This window comes from the organism of the source record quoted next, unplaced genomic scaffold, assembly GCF_019419815.1.
Source record: "Pyrus x bretschneideri cultivar Hongxiangsu unplaced genomic scaffold, Pyrus_bretschneideri_v1 Contig14, whole genome shotgun sequence".
Classification (NCBI taxonomy): Eukaryota; Viridiplantae; Streptophyta; class Magnoliopsida; order Rosales; family Rosaceae; genus Pyrus; species Pyrus x bretschneideri.
Genome location: NW_025999435.1, coordinates 7148103 through 7164260, shown reverse-complemented (window position 1 = coordinate 7164260; position 16158 = coordinate 7148103). Strand labels below are relative to the sequence as shown.

The window sequence follows — 16158 nt, the reverse complement described above, 5'->3', positions numbered from 1 at the left end:
ATATAAGCAACAAAGGCCTTTTTTTTCCCTACCTTTCTCGCAATTGTTCACACCACTGCTTCCTATCGCAACCCCACGCCACGCCACCAGGCCCTGAAACTGTTCGGGTGGAAAAAAATCCAGTCGGGCAAAGACAATTTTTTATATTTCGAAGTTTTCCATAATTTAGATCTACCCGTGCACTCATTTTCTCTTTATAAATCCGACTAATGAGTTGTTGATGTTGACGACAGCTGACTTGAGTTGAGTTGGAGTTGCCGGTTGTGATTACAAGTGAAAGAGACATGAAATCTAAAACTCCAAAATCAGTGTTTTTTTCTCCGACATCACAGTCAACGTCCTGTGTAGCGTGGTTTCGGTACTCAACTTCAGTTATTATGGTGGGGTATGATTGGGACAGGTTTTTACTCACTTTGGCAAGCTCGAAATTTAATCCGTTTGGAAGGGAAAATGTTTACAGTTGATTAGTGCTAGTGGCATTCGCTCGCAAGTTTTAGAATTCATGAGTTTCTTTGGATTTCTCCTTGTGCTTTTCAAGTTCAAGTTAACACTGACGATGCGACTCATGGTTCTCCGAGCATGGCTGGTTTTGGTGGTAATTTCCATGACCACTTTGGGTCATTGTCTTGAATGCTTTGTAATATCTTTTGGCATTGCTACTACCTTGGAGGCGATCTTGAAGCTATTATTCATGCTCTTCATATGGCTTTGGCGATGGGTTGGCATTCTCTTTAGATTGAGTGTGATTTTTATTTGGCAGTACATTTTTTTTTTTAATGGATCTTCTCATGTGCCTTGGCATTTGTCAGTTGATTGGGCAAATTGTTATACCATTCTCTCTCCTTGCATGTTCGGATTTCTCACATTAATCACGAAGGAAATCAGGTGGCCGATTGCTTGGCAAACTATGATGGTGATTTGCCATGTAGTTGCAGCTTTTAGTCATAATCTTCAATACTTCCAATTTTTGTTTCTCTTTGTAGTTGTCTTAATTGATGTTTGTTTCCGATAATTGTCTACTTGTTAGAGTTTGACTTCATGTCCCCTCCAAACCAGTCGCCCGCACGCATGAGAACTACTAAATGTAGCTTATAGTGTAAACATCAAAAGTTAATAGGGAAAATCAAAATCTTCTTCCCCCTCTGTTTATTTCTCTCTTTCAGCGGTGAAGAGACATACAAGCACTTAATAAGAGAAACAAACATACTGTATACAACCGGTAATAAGAAAGACTGAGAAAGTCGGAGATAAGGTCCATCTACGTTCAACTTTCATTAGGAATGTATCTACAACACCCCCCCCCCCCCTCTGCAAAAGTACTCAAAACAACAAATCCAAAGCAAACCGGAAACCCCCGGAAATTTCATCATTTTCCAAGATTGTACATCCCCACAGACTACCTAATTCCTGCCTTCAGCCTTCATCAAACTAAATCAAGGGAACAAAAGCTGAAGTTTACGGAGTTGAACCAACAGAATCAAACCATCGAGAAAGATGAGTGAAAACGTCTCAAACAACTTCAAATCACATTACATCAATCCAAGGAAAGGCAGATTCGGTCGCTAGTATTACATGATCAAACTAATCTAGATGTCACAACAGGCTGCCGAAGCAGCACTAGAAGCCTTCCTACGCGGCTAAATTAAAGAACACCTCAAATGGGGTTGAACCCTGCGACGATACTAGTAGTCAACAAGTTTACAGACAACAACCAAGGACAAGTGAGATCCAACAGTTGGGAATAGGGGAGCTTAATTGCCAATGTGGTCAGTGAGAAACCTCATATTGCAACTAGAAGCACTTACTCTTCACATTACACCTCCCGGCAAAGATACATTAATGTCAGTCTTGTTTTTTGGATCTGATGCCAATGACGACCAATTATCTCCACGGAAGGAAGTCGAGGATGAGAAGTTTGGTTTTGGGTCGGCACTTGAAATAGGAACAGCCATAGTTGGTGTTGCATTAGCTATGTAGTCATGTTTCTGTTTCTTAGGCTTCTGTTCATGCTGGTTTCCTGATAGAAAACTGCCTACTACAACCTGATTTAAAGCAAGGAAGAAATCTCAGATCATGCTTCGTTGTCGTTAAAAAGCAGCCCGTAACCATCCTGCCTTTTTTGTTTCTTGTGAAATTGAGCAAGGACGCAGGTAGACATTTGGAAATAAAATAAGCCATACCTGCACTGGACTTGCAGCTACTAACAGACCACCAACTCCACCACCTACAACACGCCCATCTGGACTTGCTAAAGAAACGCTCATCCCACCTGATCTGCTTCTTGTCCCTCCTGTTTCATTGGGCATAAATGAACCCGATAAAGACAATATCTCGAAACGGCCCTGCAAGAACAAGAATGCAAAGACAAGAGAACCCACCCGTGGTTAGCAAAAGAACATTTAATAATACAAAAGATAAGTAAAAACGAACCCAGCCTGTGGTTTGGGAAAGTTCAATGAAAAACAATCACTAAATCAAATTATCAGAAATCAAGGCTGCATAAGAGGAAAAAGTTGAAATTTATGTGATTGAGAGAGTAATGAGTTTGACAACAATGGTGGAAAGGCACAATTCTTCCAAACTAACTTTTCCGATACCAAACTTCTGAATAAAGACATAAGCATTCATCTTCATTTAGTATAACTTTTGTCAGCAACACAGATGCTAAAATTTTCTTCAATCAATATTATCAGAAGTGTAGAAAATCACTTGGCCCCCAAGGTAAAAAAGAAAAGAAAAAAAAAATAACAGTTACCTCAAGATAGGGCTTTAACTACACACGGACTAAGAAAATACGCCTCATTGTTCACAGTATGACATGAAAAATAAATGAAAACAGATGGGCTAACAACAAAAAGCTCCCGTCTTAAAAGGAGACATAAAAACTGAATATAGTCTTTAGTGGTTATTTCCTTTGCATGCTCTGTGAGGAAGCATTACCAATAACAAAAAAGCCACCAACTTTGAAGTCTCAAACAATACTCATTATGAGTAAGGCGGAATCAGAGAATGAGTATGCCACTTAATACAATCAGTAACAGAAAAAAATCAACTCCAAAAACTAATTACATTTATGCATACGACGTAGCAGAAAGTTATGGGGAAAAAATTCAGATACTAAACAAATCATTGTTAATAGAATTATCCATTCCAGAATACTTCTAAAATGCCACACATTACTGATCCAAACGAAACAGTGATATTATCATAAAAAGGTTAAAATGCATCACCTCGTATGTCAATGTACCGCCAGAAGAATCAGGCTGACGAAGAGTCACACTTGAAATAACACCATTGGCAGAGAGCACGCATATTGCTCGAGGACCTTGTTGAGAAAATGATATAATCTTCATCATGACATCCTAAGACAACCACAGTTGTTAGGGGAAAAGTCAACTTAAGTTCTTAAAGTACTCATTGAAGTTATAAACCAAAACTCCTACCGAAGTTACTAAATGATCTGAAAGTGTAAAACAGGCCACCAATTACTGATTGAAGTAAATAATATCTACCAATCTAGTACTCACAATTGGCCATCTCCAGCGATCTAACTTTTGTAATATTTTCATTTAGACCAACCATTGACATCATGAAGGTTTTAGCAATGTAGGATATGACAAACATAATTATTAGAGTTACTTACCTCTCCCGAATTAACAGTGATAATATGGGGTGTAAAATTAGCACCAACCGAGCATGCAACCCATTCACCTGAAAAAATAGAACATTAACAGGATTAGCCACCTCACAAAGAGCTCTCAACTTTGCCAAAGATTTTTTTACTCATGCACTTCACATCAAGGTACTTGTTCCATAAATCAAAGGCAGAGTAATGTAGATCATTTCAAGAGCCATAATAAATTCATGGGCTTCATAAATAAATAAACAAATAAAACATAACAAAAGGTACACATTTATCTTCAGTTTGTACCATGAAAAAACAAGTGTTGATGACTTCAGGCAACTGCATATCTCAGTGAAAACCGACACCAACAACCACAAAACATATCAGGAAAACTTTCTTATTATGCTGACACGCTTGTTTTATGTAAGACCAAGACAACTACAAAAAATAGCACTATCACATTAATGCAGTAATCATCATCCAAAAACTTCCCTCTGCGGCTTGTTGGTGTTATACTATGATTAAAGCTCACAGCAACCATTTACAAGGGAGGAGTAGCTTATTCCAGTATGATTTTCCAAGCTTCCAGAGCCGTGGTTGCATAAATTTGTTAACATCCAGAAGTTGTCATCTTTAGACTTCACAAATTACAGATACAAACACAGACCAACAGATGATTTTAGGCATCATTTCCAAGCATTGCCATTCACATCAGAGAGAAATCATATGCACTCCTGTAATTAACTATCACTTGATTCCCTTATAATCTATAATTTACCATCTTTACTTGTGTCAGATAACTACTACACATACCTGATCAACAATGTAAATAGAATATTAGTAATGCTTACAGTTAGGTAATTGAAAACTCTTGGTCAGAAGGATTCGAATTATTCCTGGTTATTCCAGTAATGCTAAGCTAATTATTTATAAAACTAAGTTTAAGTACACCATTATGCTAAATCAACATTTCCGACGTTCACTTCAATCTATCTTTTGTATAATCTAGAATAACTGTTCATATAGCCGAACAATTAGTACATTATCCAAAAGGATAAAGAAAAAGTAAGGATAGAGTTATGATGCATTGATGAAATTAAATCACTGAAAGACTGGAAGTAGTCCCAAAATGTTAAATGTCTGTCCCAAATTAATCTAAAAAATACAATAAAAAATCTTCATGCAAACAAAAAAACTAAATAATTATCTCGTCAAAATTAACAGCCAAAAATTACTCAAATTCCAAACGACACATTTCTGCAGGGTGATTGGTAGATGGGATTTCAAAATTTTCATGCAGACATTCAAGCAGCCAGCAGATGACAAACTCGAATCCAACACAGGCAAGTATCTATGACAACAGATGTTCCACCATTCATGTTGTAGAGAATCATTCGAAGAATACTATGAAAGCTGACTGACCACAATCTAGATGTACTCAAACACCAAAGAACATTGGTAACTGACTAGGATTATTACATTCTGAGAAACCTATGAAACAACATAAAACCAGAATCAGATCTTCAACATGGACAAGACATAAATAAAAGGATGAGGTTGTTATTGTTTACTATTTAGATCTGTCAGCAAGTTGAAGACAGATTTCAGGTCCAAGTCTGTTCGCCATCACTTGCAGACTTTAGCATGTACATAAATTGGCACCTGACATCATTTTCTTCCTCAAAAAGGTGAGAGAGAGGTGCCCCCCAAAGGACAGCCCGAACAAGAAGATTCCTTCATTCCCATACCACCAACCCACAAAAACACTCATCTTTCAGAACCACTACCCACACACAAACCAAGATCCTTCAAGTAAGAAGGGCATCCAATCAGAGGTCCCACATCCACCCAACAAGCATCCCATAAACCCCAAATCTATACCCTCTAATTAGAGTATATCTCACCCAATCCCAACACAGAAACCACACAAAACCAACCTTAAAAATTTCGACTTTAGCTCAAAAACAAGCATAAAATCACTCAAACTCAAAAGGGTACGACCAAAAATTTGTTCTTTCATTACCTAAATTCTCCACCTCGTACTTGGTCTTGCTCCCTGAGCTGGGTGGCTTCACTTTCCCACGCTTCTCCGCCGAGAAATCGATCACCGGCGGCGGCGCAGAGGACGATATGGGCTTCGGTGACAGAGCCATGGTGACACTCCCGTCCGGTCCGTACTTCCTTGGCCTCCCTCTCTTCTTCTTCATCGGCATAAACCCTGCCGCCGGCAGAGACGCCGCCTGTGGCGGCGCAACCGGCGCCTGAGGTGTTGATCCAGCGTTGTGGGTCGGGTTTTCTGACCTTGGAGCGACATGGTAGTCTGATGGAGCATCTGATCCCACAACTGTAACCCCACTACTATTCACACCACCTTCCCTACCCTCCATAGTTAACACTTAAACCCCCCAAAATTGTATCTTTTGAGCTTTTTAACAAAAACCCATTTTTACTTTACTAATTTAAAATTGCCCACTCATTCGAAATTTGAAAACACAACCAGAAATTATACGCGGAAAAGAAAACCCAGATGGAGAAAAAAATTAAAACAAAAACAACAGACTGTGAAGCTTCCTTCCTGAGCTTTTAACACAGAAAAAATTAAAATTACAGGGAAAAAAAAAAACAATTAGCTGCAAATGCTTGTGAAGGTTTAGTTTTACTCAAATCTATTTTATTTAAAAGCAAAGTTAGCCGGAAAAACAGAGCTCATAGGAAAAAAAAATTTGGATTTGATCTTTTGGGCTCTTAGATTTTCTGGTTTTGTAATTTGAATGGAAAATTGTTGAGATAATAGTAAGAAAAGCTTTGTATTTTGTTTTACAGTTTATTGGGTGCCTAACTTTCCTAAGACTGTCCGAATTGCGATTAAAAAAAAAGAAATGAAAAACAAATAAAGGGCAAAAAATATTAAATTAAATGGACATTTTGAGCATGTTATTTATATTAGCATTTTTATGTTAAAATATAAATCTCTTGTTTTGGTTGGAATCCGGTAAGACATAATATATTAAAAAAAGGGTAAGGGTACGAATTGTCGAGTGTCAGATAAAATAAATTAAAAAATATGTGTGGATAATATTATTTTATTTTTATTATTTCTTTTCTTAAGCATATATTTTGCTTGAAATATGGGCAAAAGTGAAATGTAGTAATTATTGCTGTTATTAATTTTATTATTTTAGGTGAATGGAAAAGTAAAATTAGGTTGCCAAGGCATGAAGAAAGAAATTGTCTAGAAAAAGAAAAAGGAGGAGGGGGGGTTGGTACTGGTGTGGGCTTAGGCAGGCATCAACTTTTTGGTTTATGGCAACAAAAATCTGTGGTGGTGGTACAACTTCAACAACTGCAGCTGCGTTATTTAAACTCACATTCGTAAGTTGAGAAATCTAAAAAACTATGGTATAATGGTATTTTTTTTTATTTGTAAATGAAAATTATTGCTAATTTGTTGATGAGACTTAACCTACCCTCTTTTCTTTAGTATAATAATGTCGTTTATTCAAATAAATAAATAAATAAAACCTACTCTGCCCTGTGGTTAGTTCGATGGATTTCTTTACCTTTTTTGCTTTCTGTTTCTCATTTCCCATGTCTTGTGTTTTGCTTTGTTGTTTTCTCTGGTTTTATGCAAGCTTATATTTTGAACAAAAAAAAAAGTTACTCTTGGTATTTCAAAATTTTCATTTTGTATTCTAAATTTTTAATATTTAGAAAGAAAAAATACAGTCGTAAGGAGTGCAAAATATGATTTTTTTTTTTTTTAGTGCTAATAGCAGTTGGCTTTATATGTATTATGGAAATAAATCTAACGATTGGTTCCACTCATCGTTTAAAAGTTTTTCAATACGAAAAATCAAAAAAAGATATGAACCAATGTTTGGTAATCCCTAAATTTTATTGATATTAGATACATCCGTCGATATTTTCACGAATTTGCATATGGTTTTTCGCTGATACCCATATTTTAAACATTGGTTCAATTTCAAATTTGTTTTTTTCATACCAAATTTATCGGGATGAATAAAATATATAATAATATTATCCAAAATTACTTATTTTGAAAACTTATTGTAATTCATTATTTCAAACTGTCATTAAGCTAATCCCTTTATTATAAGATTGGTTTAGATTGTCATTAAGCTAATCCCTAACAATATTCAATATTATCATCTCATAACCCTCCTATAAAATACTGCTATGTATAGTTCGTCTTCTTCCTAGAACCTTCCGTTCCACATTATTGCAGAGAAGTGAACTTCGTAGTACCTCAAAAGCAGGTATATAACCACAGTCTCTAAGGTGGTAGAAACCTACATACGTGTAATCAAACGCCACTTGCACCGGAATAAAACAAGGGAAATTTAACAAAAAAAATTACCGGTACTGTTTACTGTTCACTTTAACGAAAAATTACATTTTTACACTAAAATGTCAATCCTGATACTATTCATTTTACCCTTTATTTTGTTATTTTCGTTAAAACTCAAAATTTTCAAGTCATTTTTCATTAGTTTTCGTATAAAACAATACACTTACTCTTACTCAAACCTAACACACACCTCTTAACGACCATACATAATCAGTGGAACTATAACGAAAAAAGTTCATTCGTGACACCAAGAAAGAGAGGTACATGAGATGACGGAAACAACCTTTAACTCTAGATAAATAACCGAGTAGATTAAGGGCTGGTTTGGTATTGTTGTGCTTTGAAAAAAAGCTGCTTCTGCTGTGCTGTGAGAATAAGCAGCTGTGAAATAAAGCAGCAGAGTGTTTGGTAAACTTTTTTGTAAAAGTGCTTTTGAAAAAAAAAAAGCAGTATTAGTGTGTTTGGTAAACTTTTATGTAAAACAGATGTGAAAAAAAGCCGGTTTTTCAAAGCTGGGTTTTGCAGCTTCTTGTTTTTGGCTTTTTTTCACCCAAAACTGTGAAAAAAAGCTAAAGCTGAGTGTTTACCAAACACAAAAACAGCTCCCAGCTTTTTTTGATAGCAGCTTTTTTCAGAATCACCTCAGTACCAAACCAGGTCTAACCGATAAATAACCTCAAGTGGCTAGGAAAGGCCCACCAGGCCTATCCTGAAGTTTCTTTACTTTGTACCTTCTATTTGTGTGCTTTTGGTTAGATACTCTGCATTCTTCAACTTATGTGTTTTTCCTCTCAACTAGCTTTATTATATTTCTTTAATTGACCAAAAAGTGTGTTTTATAGTAGCATTGTTATGAAGGTAAAGTTGTATACAAACTAGCCTTCCTTAGTTAGTTCACCATTTTGCATGATTTGTTTTACAGTGAAACCATGCATTTATGGAACAGATCGAGAAAGAATTTATCTTGAAAAACAATTTTCATAGCTGCAATTCTGAGTCATGATTATTATTTTTTGTTCAACTTCAATGTAAGAACTTATAAAGAAATTTGGTGCTTATGATATAATTATCTCAATCTTTTTTCTTTTTCTTTTTTTTCTCTTTTTTTTTTTTTTTTTTTTTTTTGTGACTCCATTACTCTCTTTTGATTAAAATTTTTCATTCCACTACCAAAAATGAACCTTTTTCTCCCTAGTTATATTATTTTTTATTCAATTTCTTTCATACGGCTTAAAGACCCCTCCTAACTTCTATTTCTAGCTCCACCACTATAAATAACCTCAACTCCAGGTCGTTAACGAAGAAAAACCTCAACTCCGGGGACGTAAGAACCCCAAGCACATAAGTTACATCAACTTGTCGTCCACCTTGACAGTTGAACAAACCCAAATTGGCACATAACCATAATCCACAAAATCCCAACAAAATAACGTAGCTGGCAAAGTCTCATACTTTGCCAAGGACAAACATAACCTTTGCGGCTCATTCAGACTCTGAAGATTGTTTAAGCTTCTACATGCTTAAGTAATAGCTTTATTCCAATTTAAAGTACTTTTAAATTTTGAACCCTATGATTAAGGCTTGGTTTGGTATTGCTGTGCTTTGAAAAAAAGCTGCTGTGATAATAAGTGGCTGTGCTGTGAGAATAAGCGGCTGTGAAATAAAACCAGTAAAGTGTTTGGTAAACTTTTTTGTAAAAGTGCTTTTGGAAAAAAAAAGCAGTATCATAGTGTTTGGTAAACTTTTTTGTAAAACAGCTGTGACTGTGTGAAATGACCAAAAAGGGTATATTACTAGATATGCTATTAATTTAATTTTCTTAACAAATAAAAGTGAATTACTAAATATATTTTATTTTTAGAAGAAAAATATTTATATACTATCAGGCCCCCAAACAGCACATAAAAATCCACTTCTCCGCCAACCAGCACATAAAAATCCACTTCAGACTTTTCAGGCCCCCAAACCAGAACCCCTCAACCACTCCGGAAGACGTGAACCACTATCCAAACATGGACCGACCCGGACCCGAGTCTGCTCCCCCGCAACCCCTACTCTCCGACCGGGTCCTCATAAGCGGCGTCGTCACACCCGTGGCTCTATTCTCCGACGGAGTGCTCCGGTGGTCGGAGAGAAGTCAATGGAGCTTGATCGTCGAGAAGGAGGTCCTGGGGTTCGCGGCGGAAGGTCCGAAGATTAGGATAAGAGCTTTTGTGGAAGGCGGAGCTGGAATCTGCTGTGGCGCGAACAGAGGAGCTGTGGCGAGGAAGGACTTGGTGTTCGAGCCTCTCTCTGATCCGCCTCCTCCTCCGTCGATGCTTCCGGAACCGGTGGAGCCTCCGACACGACGGCGACGCATTCCAGCCGTCGCGGCGGCCGAGCCCCGCGGAGCCATGACGCCGGGGCGCGCAGTCGCAGAGGACGACGACGACGCTTGGGTTATTCATATTTCAGTACACTGTTCACCCGTGTGTGGGTGAAAATAAGCTGCTTTTGGAAGCTGCAAATTGCAGCTTCTTGTCATCTGTTGGTTTTGGGCTTTTTTTCACCCTCAACTTTGAAACAAAGCTGTTTTTCAAAGTTTACCAAATACCAAAAATTTTCATAGCTTTTTTTCATAGTAGCTTTTTTTTTAATCACCTCACTCCCAAACAGGCCCTAAGTTGATGGGAAGGACAGTTAAGTGGGTGCCCATTTTTTAAGGATTTGTCTCCCTTCATTTTCCTTTGAAATAAAGGCAGTGGTGTAATTTATCTTGAAAAAGGTGGCTACGTTATTGCCATTAGAGAAGGGGGTAGCGTACTATAGTGGACTATATTCATATTTTTTTTAACAAACAATATTATTTACATTAAAAAGAAGGGGTGTGGGTTTAGCCTCACAATAGGCTAGCCATAATGTGATTCAAATTCATCTTTACTGAGAATTGAATCTAAGACCTCTCACTTCTAAACAAAGAAGAATATATCACTAAACCGTTGTGCTAAGTGGTATATGTCCATATTAAAGCAGTGAAATTGGACCTATATTCAAATATCCTATAAAAATATAAATAATTAAAAAATAAGTAAGAAAAAATCATAAAGGGATAGGATGAAATCTTATTCAATTGTATTCAAGCATTCCACATATTTTTTCTGCCTCCACATTTTCATTCACCATGGTCCATGATGAATAATGAAAGGGTTTGAGATAGAAAGAGAAAAACATTTGTGTAAGGGAATTATCGTTGGCACTTTAAAATTTTCAAATTAAAGTTCAAACAAAGTTCAATGTCAAATTGCCTTATGGAATTAGTAGTACAACCCAATAAAATAGATTGTTCTTGCAATTCAGCAAAAAAGTTGGTGTTTCAACTTTCAAGTCACTACTTTGCATCATTGAACTCTTTCCCTTTCCCTTTCCTTTTGGACACTTAGGTCATCTCCAACGGATGAGAATCCTTTCTAGATCCTTTTTACGAGGATCCTAATAATTCTCACATCTTAGCCATTCATCGTACATCGTGCAGTCAGTTTGCGTTAGGTACTATTTGTGTTTAATTTTAAATAAAAAATTCAAATGATTTCTGACCGCACGATATACAATGAATCGTTAGGATATGAGGATCCCTAGGAATCCCCACAATTTGAATCTAGATGGGATCCAAATCCATCTCCAACCGAGCTAGCCAAAGGGTTATAGGCCAAAATATAGCTCGTTTTGACAAAAAAAACTTATCTCCAAAGAGGGTTGGGCTAAAATAATTTGGGACCCACTGGGCCAAAGTATAGCCAAATGGCCAGAAGGCTAGAGAAATATAGCCAGCCTTGAAAGTTGGGCCCAATTATGCTGCTAGCTGACGTCATGTAGCATTTTTATTTGTTATTATATTTTTAAGACGAAATTTAAAATCATAATTTTTTTTCCTATAAATACTTAAGTCATTTTTACACCATTTCTCACATCTTTTTTACCATTCCATACTATCCTACCTCATTTTAATGTCTAAGTTGTTAACATGCAAGTAAAATTAAAATATTTAATAACATGAAACTTAAAACAACATTTAGCGACAAGTGGCCCTCAAAATATGTCCTGAAACTTTATTTTAATATGGTAGTTTAATTCAATTAACCAATAAAATTAAAGAAAAAACTTAAAATAATAAATTATTGAGGGGGCTAAAAAATATCCCCATTTGGTTAGAAATTGTATATAGATATGGTCTGGGACTGTTCATTAAAAAATAATTTTTTTGCAAGGCTATAATTTGGACGAGGGCTAAACATAGCCCCTTCAATTCCAATGGAGAGAACAAGAGGTCAAAAGCCAAAAAATAGCTTGATTTGTCTAAAAACTTATCTTCAACTAATGGCCATGCTATAATTCTATGGAGCCCACCAAGTCATTATTTGGCCAAATGTAGCTCATCCTCTTAGCCCATTTTTGGGCCCAGCTCCTCAGTTACAATAATTGATTTCAACAGCAAGATTGAAAATCATCCAACATAGTTTAATTAAATTAACCAATAAATTTAAAGTAGGTTTTTTAGCCAAAATGGTCCCTGAGATTTGACTAACTTCTCACTTTGGGCCTTGAGATTTGAAATCAATAAAAGTGGTCTTTGAGATTGTCCACCATCAATCATTTTGGTCCCTTGGTGAAAAATTATGATAAATAAGGATCAAAATGACAAAATTACCCTCAATATAATAAACAATAGGCCAAAATGATTTGACAAAAATTGAGGGTATTTTTATCATTTTATCCTTATTTTATGGAGATTGTTCATAGAATGACTAAAATGATTGATTGTAGACAAACTCAAGGACCAAGTATATCAATTTCAAATCTCAATGACCAAAGTGAGGAATTATGCAAATCTCATAAACCATTTTGGCTAAAAAGCCTTTAAAGTATAAATTTTAAATTGATAAATTATTGAGATGGCTATATTTAGCCCATTCGGTTAGAGATGGTATATGAATATGACCTAACATTTTTCATTTAAAAATAATCTTTTACAAGGCTATATTTCTGGACAGGACTATTTTAACCATTTCAGTTGGAGATTGTGAACGGGCTTGAGAAGACGATACTTGGGAAGACTTTGGATCTTGTGCAAGTGAAATTGATGGATGAAAAACCATTGAACCTTGTGAACTAGAAACTTGAGATTGCCTTGGAGCTTCTTATTGTGGTTCGGTTTCAAACCCAAACTGTTCCAAAACCGCAAGTCTATTAAATATTGCCACATGGATAAATTATTAATAGCTTTATAAAAACTATTTTAAATTCATTAAAACTAAATTCAAAATGATTAAATTAAAAATTAAAAGCTATTGATAAAAAAAAATTAGATGCAGCTTTAATCCTTAATCTTCATCTAATTAAATTAAACAACTAGATGCAGCTTTAATTCTCAATCCTCATCGGCTACAATCCCCATATTCTTCTTCAAACACGGCGACCACAACTACCCTTCTCTGCTCACACCACAGACCTGGGTTTCTTAATTTGCTACCCTAAGCCACCATCTTCCCCACCCGCACCCCACCCTGACATCATTGTTGTCAATCATTCCCCCTCACCGTCGAAACGTCGACTCTTTCCTCCTCGCCATGACCACACCAACCCACCTCAACCCCCTTCCCTTCAACCCAGCCACTAACTCATCCCAACCTTTAATCGACACCAAGCTAGGCACAATCACCAGTCCCCCTTCGCAACCTCTGATCCCAATCTTGAGACAGCGAGACAACCTAAGAACGAAGAATGTTTGAGACAAGCTTGGACAACGTCCTTGGCTCAGTCATTCTAGATGATCGCCTTTGCCTCTAGCCTACCCATGGCCATGGGCTCTGTCTCCTGGCACAAATTGAGTCTTCCGTGAAAGTAGATGCAACTTTTAAGTGGGCAACTTTAATTGTTTTTGTTCAACAAATTTTAATTTTCTTATTTAATCATTTTGAAATTAGTTTTAAATGATTTTAAATTAATTTTTATAAAGTTTTTAATAATTTATCCATGTGGCAATATTTAATAGACTTGTGGGTCCACATATATGCCAAATCAGCATACTAACAGAAATTTTGACGAAATTATAATGGAATGACCACATTGATTTGCAACACCCATATTCAGGGACTGCATTGATTAATTTTCATTTTCAGAGACCATCTTGATGGTATGGGTCAATTTCAAGAACTACTTGTAATAAAAACCCAAAAATTTATAGTGTCTCCAACTGTCATTTTTTAGTCAAAGTAACGGTTCATTGAACATAAAAATTTACAAGATGTGGGGGGTGCAAAACAAAAGAAACTCAAAAACTAAGGCCTAAATACATAGTCGAATACAAGATGAAATTGAAAACCCTAGGGTCTTGTTTGGCAAACCGTATAAGACATCGGATTGTACTATATAATACGAAACAAGTGTTTGGTGAGTTTTGGATTAAATGAGCACTGGATTATTAATCCAGCCCCACCATTTTTTATACCCCTTACGCCCGCTTGCTTATCCCGTCCAATAACTTGGTATTATTTAGTCGGGTTCATGAACTTCACGCTAAAGCAAAAATAACTACTCCAACCATCTTGCCATCTGCTTCTACACATCAGGAACTCCTTCTCAACTAGGGTATTCCTTTTCTCCCACTTTCTCCATCCCCACCTTCGATTAGCATCAAGCAGATTTTGAATGGAAAACCAAAGGTGACAGATCGAATCCAAGTCACGCCGTTCCATTTGTGGAGAGACATTATTTGAGTTTTTGGTTTAATTGTTATTTTATTTTGATGATGTTTGGTGATTAAACTCAAAACTGAAAAAGATTTCATCTAGGTTTTGGTTTCAATGGATTAAAAACTCAAAACTAGGTTTTTTTATTTCACATGCGTTTTTGGCTGCACCGACTCCCTTGTAAAGCATAGACATGGACTATTTGCTTGCTGGGTGAGCAAGCTCCAATCAATAATTTGGAGATTTGCTTCTGCAAATTTGATTGGTTGGTGGATGAAAGAGAAGGAAGATGATGACGGTGACGAAAGAATTGATGGTTTTTTTTTTGCTTTTCGTTTTTTTTTTTTTTTTTTGGATTGTGAAATTTTATTTTTAAAAACACATTTGTAATTTTTTTTTTTTTGAATTATCAATTTAAAAATATTATTAACAAGTACCAAACATAAAAAAAAGTACCAAACACAGTATAAATAACATGGTCATTAGTCCGACATTCACCAAACGCCCGACTAATTTAGTCTGTATTATCTGATGACTATTTATCTTATCCGACTAAAATAGTCAGTACAGTCCGAGCTGCCAAACGAGGCATGGGAAAATAGAACAGGCACCACAGCCACACCATCACAACTTCCAATATGCCACAATAAAATAAAAAAGGAACAAACAAGAACTTGACAACTCGAAAAATCAAATAGGAAATGGGGGTGGACAAGCCACTTATCTGAAAAGTGTTCCCATAATTACCAAATCGTGCGAAACACACTTATTTGCATGCAACACCATAGCATGCCACCAAATATGAGTTATGAAGACACATTGAGTCGAGGAGACGTCGCTGGTCGAGAAATTATGGAGAAAGGTAGCTTTTGATGGGCGAAGGATATCATGACAAAGTTGTTATGCCATAACTTAAAGAGAGGGACTAGGTATACTTTAGTCTATCCAGTTAGTTTGAAGCGTACAAAGAAAAGAAAAATAGTGAGAAAAAACTCTTCGTCGCCAGTTAAGGGTTGGCGGCAATGCCTGGGTCTCTTTCTCTACCCCTCTTTGCTTCTACTATCTTCTAACCATCTTCATCTACTTGTTGTGTTCACTTTTTCGCTCCATCGAAAAAAGTCTTTGTGGTTGTGACCGAGTTTCAATGAAAGGCTTGTGTGTGTGTGTGTGTGTGTGTTCGTTTTAATGGTTTGTGCATTTGGCTAGTGAGCATGAGGAGAAAGCTTGAATTTTGTTGGAGGTAACTCATACCAAGGCTTCTTTGCTCATGATTGAAAAAGTATCAAAGTGTACATGATTTTTTCCTCATGGTGCTTTTACGGTAGTTCTCTAACTTGCAAGGTTCAATCGTTGTAAGTGTTATATTTCATGTTGGTTGGATGTGGATGCTCGATGATTGAGAAATTGTTTTGTGTTTCTAATGAGTTTGTATTTGTGAA

The 16158-nt window shown here is 36.3% G+C and overlaps 1 protein-coding gene across 1 annotated transcript; it reads right to left on the bottom strand.

Annotated features, from left to right (window-relative positions):
* Window positions 1–1495: 1495 nt before the first annotated feature.
* LOC103962374 (AT-hook motif nuclear-localized protein 1) lies at window positions 1496–6012 on the bottom strand. Its single transcript, XM_009375074.3, has 5 exons — window positions 5649–6012; window positions 3644–3711; window positions 3231–3362; window positions 2181–2342; window positions 1496–2042 (listed from the first exon to the last, which is right to left on the bottom strand). Exons 1-5 carry the CDS (start codon window positions 6010–6012, stop codon window positions 1809–1811), a joined length of 960 nt encoding a protein of 319 aa, XP_009373349.1. The 3' UTR covers window positions 1496–1808.
* Window positions 6013–16158: the final 10146 nt, after the last annotated feature.